The 13,240-nt window shown below is 36.7% G+C and overlaps 1 protein-coding gene across 6 annotated transcripts in view; it reads right to left on the reverse strand.

Annotated features, from left to right (window-relative positions):
• Nucleotides 1-13,240, reverse strand: part of dpp6b (dipeptidyl-peptidase 6b) — a 149,105-nt gene that overhangs the window by 34,779 nt on the left and 101,086 nt on the right. For all 6 annotated transcript variants that reach the window (XM_056262919.1, XM_056262920.1, XM_056262918.1 and 3 more), the window contains exons 2-3: nt 4,829-4,943; nt 1,162-1,260 (exon numbers count right to left, since the gene is read on the reverse strand). In XM_056262919.1, the coding sequence (XP_056118894.1) occupies nt 1,162-1,260; nt 4,829-4,943 (214 nt within the window). The remainder of the gene's footprint in view (nt 1-1,161; nt 1,261-4,828; nt 4,944-13,240) is intronic.

The raw sequence follows: 13,240 nt of genomic DNA on the forward strand, positions 1-13,240 counted from the left end.
TAATTTCGGGTGTTTCCCTTCTTGACATTTGTAATGCGGCAGGTTGGTCCTCTCCACATACATTTGTCAGGTTTTATGACCTTGACCTCTCCACTCCTGGGGCGAGGTTGCTTGCTTCTTAGTGTGCGCAAGGACTTCACACAGAACGGGCATTTGTCACTATGGCGTAGTGGGTATGGGGTTCCCACCGCGTCTCAAACGCAGCTCGAAGTTCCCTTGAAAGGGAACGTCTCAGGTTACGTATGTAACCCTGGTTCCCTGAGAGGGAACGAGACGCTGCGTTTGCCTGCCATACTTCCTGCATGCCCTGATCGACTTGTTTCAGACTTTTTCAGAAGCTGTCGCGGTCTGTTTTCAAGGGTGCTTTATAGTTTCCTGGTCTATGACGTCACCCATGACGTATCGGGCTTCCATTGGACTGATTTTACACGTGCTTCATGACGCAATCACGCAGAGCGTTCCCACCGCGTCTCAAACGCAGCGTCTCGTTCCCTCTCAGGGAACCAGGGTTACATACGTAACCTGAGACGTTTTTACTGGTCCAGGTTGTATACCAGCTAAAAACTACTTCGTCAAATATAAAGATTGTCTACCTGGTCAAAAACAGGCACCCATCAAGAAATCCCATTGAGCAAACAATTGATACCAGCATGTATCTTCTAATGATCATAAATAACCAGTTTGAAACAGCTAAAAAAACATGCACCAACTTGACCAGCTGAAAAAGCCCGCTTTAACCAGAATTTTTAGCAGGTTTGCTGTACAATCTTCAGCAATGAAAAGTAATACATATCCCTATCCGAATTTTACAGTCAATAAAAGGCAATAAAGTGACACTGAGTCTGCAGTCATTTGTTTTAAGTGTTTGGTGAAAACCCAGAGCCTCTAAACCAACTTGAAAGAATTCCAGACCGAACAAAGGAAGAAAAGAATATGCAATGCTGGGTAAGAATATATCTCCACACCTGTCCATATTAAATGGGGATTTTCATCTGAAGTACCACAGAGATTGCATTCGATCAGTATGAAGCTTAAGATGCAGATCCTGATGCAATTTCTCTCTGTTGTTATGTTATGCTGTTATGAGATGAAAAAAGTGACTGCATCCACCCACAGCTCTAGCAGCCGAACGAGAGGGAGTAAAACCCAACTGCCACTCACCGCTAAGCCATGTTGCCTTAGGGTCGTGTGCCTTGAGCTTTCCATTGAAGATATCCTCAATCGTGACTTTCTTTTTGGAGGCCAGACTGTCATCCTCACCTGTGAGCAGAAGATTTGGACAATATTACAAGAGCAGACTAGAAAAGGAAAGTTTGTCAAGACAAACTGCTGGACAAAGTTTAAAATGATACAAATTCTTGAAAGGTTATAGTTTGAAGGTTACACGGGCTTTATACCAACAGACAGCGATTCTATCCCATGGTATTTAATGTGCACTTGTATTAAACTTCAAATCATTGAAGTATTTAAAAAACAACACTGTGCAGTGTTTACCTCAGTAAGTTGGCCCAGTGAATCTGTGAGCTGGCGTGAGTGAGTGGAGGCGGGGCTAATTAGCATATTCATGGTTCCGCGTATATTAAATGAAGGAAGGGTGTAGAGTTACATTCAATCTATTATACGTTTTTTATAGGAAATTATTTTTAAATATGTAATTTTGGTGATCAAAGATGAGTTTTAAGGGATACAATGATTGACTACAGGGGGACTTTAATTTAAATGTACTTTATTGCAAGTTCATCATTACAAATGTCTGTCACAGTTGGTTGCAGAAAGGAAGAGAAGTTGAGGCAGGATCTATAATATGCAGCAGTCACTTTATTAAATAGTAAACCAAAAGCAAAAACCTGCACCCAGGAGCACATGAGAATACTGGAACACAGGAGAACAACAACCAACTAAAAATAAACGAGAACGGACAAATGACAACTCAAACTGGGGGCTACACAGAGATACCAAACAGCTAAATAAGGAACAGGTGAATCAAATCAATCACCAATGAGTATCCATGGCAACAAATTCAAATATATGAGAAACCACAGAAACAAAAAAGGAAACACTGGAAACAAAGAGATACAAACTAGAAGTCCAGGGAAAATGAAACAGAAAACAACCTGAACATTACAAATGTGTAGTTGCAAATATAACGCAATGGCAAAAGTTCGAGCAAAGCATGCAAACTGTTCTGTCGTTGCTGCACAGACGAGCACAGAACACTATTTGACCAAAAAATGTCACAGCTGTCTTATAAAGACCTCAGGGAACTGTCAACTTGTGTAAAAATTAAACATGATGGTACACAGTCGATGAGATGAATCAATGTAACTCCACAACACCTACATAAATGTATCCACTAACCATTCAGAAACGTCCAGGTGCGTCTAAAAGTTGCAACCTCTTCCTGAGTCTCTCTGTAAGGCTGCACTCCGCAACTGGTTATTTCTGAGTTTATCCGAGTTTATTATTTTATTATTTCCGGAATATCCGAAGCTCGTGTAAAGGATCGGCCCTCTTCTGAATGGGGGCGGATAAGCAGTTCATTTGCATTTAAAGGGACACACACACAAAAGGTGCGTTTTTGCTCACACCCAAAAAGGGGCAAATTTGACAAGCTATAATAAATGATCTGGGGTATTTTTTGAGCTGAAATTTTACATTCACATTCAGGGGACACCATTTATATTACATCTTGTGAAAAGGGGCATAATATGTCACCTTTAAGTATATTATGTATGTAATAAGTACTCTTTTTAAAAGTAAAGTGAACTTTTTTACAAGGGAACATATCTTCATAGATGGATAGATTTTAATGTCCAAACTTCAAAATTTGAAAGTAACTCTAGAATTAGTATTATAAACCGTCTCAGACCACAAAAAGTAAATAAATAAACAAACGAATCGGGGGAAAACATGTATGCATTTTATGTATGCATAGCTCCCACTATATTGTCTGGCTTCTTGTCCCGTGAGATCTGGCTTCAGCAAACAACTCCCTTGCTAGTCTACAGGTCCACAACCAATTACTACAGCTGACACGAGGTGGAGGGCGAGACTGGGGATCCCTAGTGAGTCTCATTCTATTTGGAGCTCTATTGATCTGCACACATTGATCTAATCAGCCAGAGTTTTTTTCTTTCTCACCCACATTGTTTGTCTCCCTACCTAACAAGTATCTATTCAGAAGGAGTTTAACACTTTGCAACTGAACTCAAGGAGTACAAGCAAGAAAGCCACCATACAGATTACAGCTTTAAAATTTGCTTTAGTTTTTATGGGCCTTTTTTGGATATTTTTCTCAGTGGCAAGCCCCACTGAATCGCCTTCACCCTCAATTAGGAGAGTTACTGTAAAAATGAGCTCTCCCATTTCGTGAGGCTACTCCCAATTTAGGCTCTCCAACAGTTGATACGTGTTTGCATACATCCTCTATCACTGGTGTTTGAAGAAAAAAAATACTTAACTGAACTCTGGGGAAAAACGATGGCCCACTTTCCTTTTGATGAAAAACAGCCATAATTATACATACTATACTAATTACCCTGGAAAATTATCATACTTGATCCTCCAACTTTGAGGAATATTTTGGCTGCAGCAGCTGCTTGGTATCTCTGTCTCTCCTGCTTTAACAACACAGTTTTTCACTGGTACTAAGAAAAACAATACCAGATAAACAATACCAGAAGTTCAAGTTAAATTATTAAAATCCAGTCACCCAGAGGAAAATTATTGCTCACGGGTTGCTCTTTCATAGCTTTGGAGACTTCTCAGTTATGTTTATCTTTAATTAAGCATCAGCTTTATCAAAAACAAAAACTTCATCAAATGAGCCAATTGTTGACACAGTATGAAGAGTTCAGAGCTATAAAATGAATGTGTAAAAAAAATATGAGCGCAGTTTGTGACGTTGTTGAGAGATCTCTTCTCAAACTCTAAAAGCAGCGTTTCCCAACTTTTTTTTACTCCAACACCCCAAAGGCCCCCAAGATATTTCTGGTACAGTACTGTAATGACAGGCTACTAATTTATACATTTTTTTTTTTATTTACAGAAAATAGGAGTAATGTGCTGTGATGTTTTGCCAAATGCTTCATGACTAAAAATATTACAGTTTAAAGGAGAACTCCGGTCAATCTGACTGCAGTAGATGTAAAAGATATTAATAAAAATTATGTTAATTCAGCCAGCTCACATACCTGTATTTACTTCCTGTTTTCGTTCGAAATCCACAGTAGTCGATTGTCGAGTTCGCGCGCGCGATCATTAGTTATATTAGTTACCAATGATCGCGCGCGCGAACTTGACAATCGACTACTGTGGACTTTGAACGAAAACAGGAAGTAAATACAGGTATGTGAGCTGGCTGAATTAACATCATTTTTATTAATATCTTTCACATCTACTGCAGTCAGATTGACCGTGGTCACTCTTAATAACACCACTCACTTGCCTGTGCACTTGTAATGACAAATCAAGGATGTTAAGAGGCTAAAAGCAGGTTTAGAACTTGCCCATTGAAGTCAACAGGGTGCGAATTTTAAAAAGAGGATAACATGGTGTAGGCAACACCGATTTTTGTCGTTTTTGTCTGTACTGACAGCACTTCAAATGTACAAAAAAATGAGCTCAATGTTAAAATTGACCGGAGTTCTCCTTTAAAAATGTATGCTCAATAAGATTATAGCATAACCTATAGTCACATTATTGATTGGAGGGATAGCTTTGGTCTAAACTAGTACACAAAACGGATTACTAAAAGAAAATATGAAATTACACAGACCTACACATACTTGTAATGTTGTATTAAGTGTTGCATTATTACATCTCTTACTTGGTGTGAGTAGAATGACGGAGGTGACGATCAGAGAGCAGATGACCAGGATGACCAGCAGGGCGATGGCGATTCCCTTCCAGTTCCTCTGCGGAGGGCTACTCCCAACCAGCTCCTGAAAACACAAGCACAGACATTTAATGGCAAAGCAACTGAATTTTCATTGTTGGAATTCTCTTAAAAATAAAGGTTCTTTATTTGTATGTATAAGCCAGTTCACACTGCACCGACAGGCGCCGACAATTACAAGATTACAGTACATCACATCACAGACATTCCACGACACGACAAACACCGATTCAACATGTTCAATTGAAGAAAACGAAGAGCCGACCAATGGCAACAGACTCAGTGTCTGTTACCGTCTGTCGCCATTTGTCGGTGCAGTGTGAATCGGCCTCAAGGTTCCATTAGAAACCTTTCACATCCATGGAACCTTTCCATTGCACAAAAGGTTCTTTATAGAGGAAAGAGGTTCTTCAGATTATTCAAATGTTCTTTACACTAAGGAAAAAAATGGTTATTTTAGGAACTGTTCACTGAAAGGTGAACCCAAAAACGTTCTTATTAAACCCCCTTTTGGAACCTGTAGCACTGTCTGCAAAAGACCTGACAACCATCCCATCCCAAGCCCATTAAACCACAACAAATCAACAAGGGAATTTCCTTAATTAATATATTTATTTAAAAACAATAATTAGTTGTAATAAATAAAAATACATCTAAGAAAATGACATACAATAATAAAATCTAATTCACAATACTTTACAAAAATGAAATAAATACATATTTATTTTACCATTTTTTACTTTTCTTTTAAATAATGACAATATGTATGTGATACAGGCTCATACACCTTAATTAAAGCAATTTAGATATGTTGATGAGCCAAAACATTATGACCAGTCACAGGTGAAGAGAATATTGTTGATCATCTCCTAACAAGGCCACATATAGGGTCTGAGTAGACTAGATAGTAAGCAAACAATCAGTTCTCATAATCAATGTGTTGGATGCAGGAGAAATGGGCAGGAATAAAGATCTGAGAGACTTTGACAAGGGCTAAATTGTTATGTATGTATGTCTGGGTATGACCGAAATGGCAAGGCCACAAGGGTTTCTCCCGGTCAGCAGTGGTGAGAATTTACTAACAGTGTCCGAGGAGGGACAAACCACAAACCAGCGACAGGGTGTTGGGCGCCCAAGGCTCATCAATGCACAAAGACAACGAAGGCAATCCTGTCTGGTCCGAGCCAACAGAATTTCAACTGGTCACACACAAATTTAAATGATGGTTATAGAAGGAATGTGTCACAATACACAGTGCATCGCACTCTGCTGCGTATATGGGGCTGTGTAGCCGCAGAACCCCTGTCCACCAGTGAAAGTGCCTACAATGGGGACGCGAGCGTCGGAACTGGACATTGTGATGGCACCATGATGCACTGTGGGACGAGGACAAGCCGGTGGAGGGAGTGTGATGCTCTGGGCAATGTTTTACAGGGAAACAAAACAGAGTTCAAAGTGAACCAAATACATAAAAAGTTTGTCTAAACATTTTTTTTTGTGATGGTTTGTATTTTTTGTGCACTTTATGGAACATCAATGCCTCTTTGATGAAGTTGAGTGATGAACTCCATTACTTGTGTTTGTTTTCAGGGATGATAACAGACGTTTTATACTTGTGCTACAACTGTTTGGCCTGTGCTACAAAACTTTCAACCTCTGTAGAACCAGCGCTATGTGCAAAAATAGTGAACGTACAGCCCTGCTCTAATGAGAGTTATTTGACATGTACAGTAGGTGCAAAGTTATTTTAAGTCTACATAATGTCTAAAGGGGACCATCAAAATAAAGTATTACCACCAACATTTTTAGTAAAACCTTTTTTTTAAATACTCTAATTTGTTACTGACAAATGTAATAGTTTTTCCTCAAATTATATTTATGGCTCGGTTCAAACCTTAAATTTGGATTTAATATTATCAAACATTCCTTTCCTAAAGACAAAAAAACATTCATAAAATGTAAAAAAATATTGATTTATTTCAAAGATCATATACTTAATATATTTTCTTTAAATATAAGATGTTACTTAATGTAGGCCAATATTTTTTGTCTTTTTACAACTTAATTTAATCATAAACAAAAGCCAAATTAGCTACAATATGGAATTAGAAATTTCACTGAAGATAAAACAAAAAAACATTTTGTCAGTCAATGTTTCATTTAGTTTACTAGACCACTTTTGAAAGACCTTAATATTTATTGCTGTCTTTCTAAAATATGCATCATATTTTCTGATATGTACTAAAAATAAACACCAAAAGAAAAAATAAAACCTAAAATCATGTCTGCCATCAGTAAAACTAGTATGTTTTCTGCACATCAACACTATTTTTTATTTCTATGGAAAGTGTTTTTTTGGGGGGTTTTTTAGACAAAACGAACAAAAGAGGTTTAAACCCGAAAACCATGACTTTTTGATTAGACCAATATAAAAATGCACTTTAAATAAATGACACGGTTGTTTCACATCTTTCAATGTGTTAAAAATCACTGTAACACACCATAACCACACCTTATTCCTTAACTGTGCCTATGCATGAATTCGTGTGTAAATAAATCATGATTCGTCAGTAACTTTTGTACTGAAATTTATTCTAAATTTACAACAACAAAAAAAGGGAAAAAAAGAAAGAAGTAGGAACCCCCGAAAGCATACATTCACAAAAATTAGATACGGGTGCTTTTATAAATGTGAAATAATTCATGCAATTATTATTGAATGAGACCCACTGATTTGAGTGTCTTGCTTTAATGTCTGAGAGTGGGTTTGTAAATTATGCCTTTGGCTTATTTGAAAAACAAGAAAACAGTAACGCACAGCAGTTTGCTTTAATTACAATATGCAATACCACCATTTCATCTGGTCCCAATGAAGTAAAAAATATGATGCGCTCAAACGCCTCTCTATCAAGTGGCCAATTAAAGCAGCCCATTGCTATGGGAACATTTGCAAAACTACTGCAACTGATATAGCTCCTCTATTGAAATGCCATTACAGCAGTGATGACAATAATGCAGATGCATTGAGAAAAGACAAGCCACAAACATTCAGCAATTGGATGTCAACACACCATTACACTATATTGCTGAAATCTATATTTGTCCAAATAAAGATCAATTGCTATAGTGTTTATGTGCTACACTGACTTTCCTAAAAGCAGTAATGATTCCTTTACTAGACTGAGCCTAAAATCAAATCAAAGTATAATCCATGAGGCTTGAGTGAGGTGGTCACCTCAAATGAAATAGGGTCTATAGTCTATTAAAATGATAATATTGAGCTGGCAGGGATTGCATTAATATATGCTAAAACCCTTAGCTGTACACAGGGCCACATGGAATGTGCAGAAAACTCAAATATTTATTATATAACATATAATATTGTCTAAGCAATTTTTTTTTAAATACTTTCAGCAACCAATACTCTCAACCCCATTTTCTAACAGGCTTAAACATCATCATGGCTTCAGCCAACTGAACTTTGATTAGATTTTTTTTTTTTTTAAATATGAATATTTTAGTCAAACTTTGTTCAACTCCTAATGTTTTTTTTTGTCTTTTAATTTTCTTAATTTTTAAAACTTCCTTGTTAAAATATTTAAATGAATTTGAATTTAGAAATTAGAAATATGACCATCACATAAGAGGTATATTCAAGTTGGTTATGTGAATTAGCTATTTTAATTTTTGAATAAATAAAACGATTTTAAAATGCAATTGCTAAAAAGTGTCGTTAAAGGATTAGTTCACTTTTAAAAAAACTTTTGCTGATAATTTACTCACCCCCATGTCATCCAAGATGTCCATGTCTTTCTTTCTTCAGTCGAAAAGAAATTAAAGTAACACCAGGTTACTTTTGCTCTCGGGGTGGGGTCCCCCTACAGTTGGGAAACAGTATTGTCCTCTAGAGTCTAGACCTCTACTACTGTCGTAAACTCTGTCATCCTACATGCACGTGCAATTGTTGACAACCACGATAGCCCTGAACACTGTAGGAGGAGGTCACATGCAGGTGTTCTGCTTGCGTCGCGTGTGAAATGTCTTCATCCCAGGTACAGTGGCATATATTTCAGCATGTCATATTAATATAATTTCATGGGTTTTATATTTTTCTAATGACAAATGATCGCGATGATCACGTTTACAAGCCAGCATCATTATAGTAGCCTAGTCTATTGGTTACCGTTTTACTGGATCTATATGATACTTCAATGCAATGTTTGAGTGGTTGATGATAACCATATATCGTCAATATTATAATATCAAGCTACCATAAATGAATCTGCAAATTTTACAAATCGATTTGCATTATAGCTTGAGGCAAGACAAATAAACAAATATCACAGACATGTTAGGTATATCCTAAAATATGATTTTGTACATCTTATATATTTACTTGCAAGAATGTAGCCCCTACCAAACTTGTGCACGCCGTTAAGACATAGGCTTTCATTTGATTTTTGATTTTTTTTTGCCAAGTCCGCATCGGTCGGGCACCCCTCCTCCTCCTTTAGCTCACGCCAGCGAGAAAATGCTGGCCCAATGTTGATCCTCGTTCTGCCTTTAACGCGATCACTTTCTCTTTTTGCTTTGCTCCGATAAAACCCTTTGCTTTCTTGTTTTTCTGTGCTACTTCGGCCATGACTATAACATTTGGCTCGCACGTCCAATTTTAAGGAATTTTGTAGTTCTCTTTGTTCGCCTGGTTACTACCCGAAACCTGAAGTTTAAAAGTACGATTAAAAACGCTACAGACCCCGTCAGGCTATGGCAGACGTGTCATTCAACCTATTGTAAGTCGATGTACCATCACAAGAGACTTTGAAATATATTATGAAGGTTGAAAAGTTACCTGGTGTTACTTTAAGGTTTTTGATGAAAAAATTCCAGGATTTTTCTCCATATAATGCACTTTGCTGGGCACCAAACGGTTCAAGGTCAAAAAGACAGTTTCAGTGCAAACTGCAAACTGTTCAAAGGGCTTTAAACGACACCAGACAATGAATAAGGGTCTTATCAAGCGAAACGATCGCTCATTTAAAAAAGAAATAACAAAGTTTAAGTTTTATAAGCTCAAATGCTCGCCTTGCTCTGTTCTGTGTGACTCTCCTGTTCGAACTCGTTCATCAAAATGAACGAATCTTTTTCCGAGTCAATTCGTTCATTTCGTTCGTTAAATGAACCAAATGACTCGAAAAAAGATTTGTTCATTTTGATGAATAAGTTCGAACAGGAGAGTCACGAGCGTGTATCACAGAACAGAGCAAGGCGAGCATTTGACATTATTAAACTTAAACTTTGTTATTTATTTTTGAAATGACCGATCGTTTCGCTTGATAAGACCATTATTCATCGTCTGGAATCGTTTAAAGCCCTTTGAACAGTTTGCAGTTTGCACTGAAACTGTCTTTTGGACCTTGAACCGTTTGGTGCCCAGCAAAGTGCATTATATGGAGAAAAATCCTGGAATGTTTTCATCAAAAACCTTAATTTCTTTTCGACTAAAGAAAGAAAGACATGGACATCTTGGATGACATGGGGGTGAGTAAATTATCAGCAAAAGTTTTTTTAAAAGTGAACTAATGCTTTAAGACATTTATAATGTTTTATAGACATTATAGATTTTAAAATGTTTATTTCAAATAAATGCTGTTATTTTGAACGTTCTATTCATCAAAGTATGTATGTATCAAATGTATCATGGTTTCCACAAAAATATTAAGCAGCACAACTGTTTTCCACTTTTTGATAATAATAATAAAAAATGTTTCTTGAGCAACAAATCAGCATATTAGAATGATTTCTGAAGGATCAGGTGTCACACGAAGACTGAAAATCCAGCTTTGCCATCACAGGAATAAATTACATTTCAAGATATTTTCAAAGAAAACAAATATATGCCCAAAATTTTGAACTGAAGTGTATGTCTGATAATAATCCTAAACAATTCCCTTGTGAAATGGCCTTGAGTGGCTCATGAAAGAAGAATAAGTTATTTCTCATAATTAGCTGGTTTAGAATACCAATCATTGTTTTACCAGCTTGCTCCAAGGACGGCTTCAAATATGCCTCATGAAATGTTCCAGTAAAACTGAAGGTTGATTGTCTCCATTACCTCTGCACACGAGATGGCTCACCGAACAGCCTCCTGCTCTCTCTGACAGCTTACATTTCAATTTACACAGATGAGTTCAAAAATATAACAGATGAAATATCATCACCTTGAAAATATTGCTTTTGCAAACCCTAAGAATCATCCCACACCGTTTGTGCTACACACATGAATAATGCCTAAGGTGCCCTATTACTTTTCAAGGGGATCAGACTATTCACCTGGTGGATGATAAAACAGACGAGAAAAAAGGACATAGACACCATGGGTTATTTTGACCAAGCAACCATCTAGAACTCCCTAAAAACCAAGCTAGAATGCAATAAAAGCTACCCAGAACACCTGGCAAATTAAATTTTACGGTAAAAAACCTGCAGCTGTGGTTGCCAGAAATTTACCGTGAAATATACGGTAGCAACATTTCAGGTTTTACAGACTTGACTTAAATTTACAGTAAAAAAAAACATATTTCACAATCTGATATGATTATTTACCCACCTATTGAAGTACTATATCTATTTTGTACCATTGTAATACACTGACAACCACCAATCACAATGGCGATGAGTCACATGATGGATCAAAGCTCATCACAAGCAGCTTTTCCACAAGAAAGTAAATACTAATATATATATATATAAGCTTTACAGTGTCATTCAGACAAACACTAAACACTGTTTATACTAAACATAATTTCATGTTTATACATGAAATTTAAAAAATGCAATAACATTAACTGTAACATAAAATCCTAATGTACATAACTGATTAGAAAAACAATGAAGAAACAGTTATTTCAACAAAAATGCATAAAATGTGAAGTGTCACGCAGGGAATTGTGGGAATGTCAATTTATGTTTTTTCACTGTAAATTATACATTGCCTTGTTCTTTTTCACTTCCAAAAACTAAATTTAACGGTATTTTACTGTAAAATTGCATTACGTATATAGTTCGTAAACTTTCTGTTAACCAATTAACAGTTTTCAGTCTTTTACAGTTAAAATCACAATCTTTAACAAGCTAAAGTTTATTAAGTGGTTGAACTGTGGACAAACAACCATATACCCGTTCACATTTTATTAATATTTCTTAAAAAATACCTTGAGAGTGTTAACATTGCAAATTCTCGAAACAAACCAAGCCAAGCTTTTTGCATGTGTGTAAAGTCTGCATTTATAAGCACGCATGCTGTTCAATCTAAAAGCAAAATGTTTATCAAAAACAAACAAAAGACGCAGTCAAGGCAAATCATGCGAGTCATCTTTAATTTCGAAATCCAATATTCTCAGCACTAAAGCAACAGCTGCATGTTGAACTCATTTGAGATAAGAAAGCTGTCTGTGATAAATAAAATGAAGCGGTTTGTGCGCTTTGACTTGACGGAGAGAAATGCAGCATTGAGGCATCCGCTTGAGCTGGAACCTTCAAGTCAACTTCTAGTCAAGGATGTCAACTGAAACATTTATTGATGAGAAATATCACAGAATATTATGGATGAGCTAATGTACAATATTTTATCATCAATCTTTTTATTTCATGCTTTGAAAATGAAAGGGGTCCATGCGGAAATCAAACTATTAAATGTAGTAAAGCCTTACGTAAAGTTTTTATTCATAAGAGGCATATCTTTTGTAATTTCACACACAACCACATCTTTAATTTCGTACATCTTCATTCAGTCAATCCAGCTCTTTCATAAATATTCTTCTCTTTTCCAGCAAATGCTGATGGGAAATGAAAGCATTCATTTAAAGAAAGGCATCCAGAAGCAATAAACAGGGGCCAGTTACATAAACATAGCCACTAAATTAAGACTGCCTTAAAGGTGCAATGTGTCAAATTTTTGAGTATCTATTAACAGAAATGTAATATGACACCCATGACTATGTTTTCTAGGGGTGGGAGAAAAAATCGATCCATCGATGCATCGCGATTCTCTCTCCAACGATTCTGGATCGATTCTGAGAATTCCAGAATCGATTCTGAGCTTAGTTTTTAACCAGATGTGCGATGACGTTGAGTTTGCTTTAGAAACACCCGTATTCTGCTTGCTTCCAATTCCTCACACACATACACCACTCGAACCTTCCGTAAAATAATCTTTCATAAAGTTCGGAAAGGTTGAAGCGAATTACAAGGACATTCACAGGCTTCATTGCACAGGATACGCTGTGAGAGACGCGCGCTTTCTTTGATGTTACACTTGAAGTGTGCTGTCTCGCCCGTTGG

This window comes from Rhinichthys klamathensis, unplaced genomic scaffold (genome assembly GCF_029890125.1).
Source record: "Rhinichthys klamathensis goyatoka isolate OS25496 unplaced genomic scaffold, OSU_Roscu_1.1 h1tg000011l_1, whole genome shotgun sequence".
Lineage (NCBI taxonomy): Eukaryota > Metazoa > Chordata > Actinopteri > Cypriniformes > Leuciscidae > Rhinichthys > Rhinichthys klamathensis.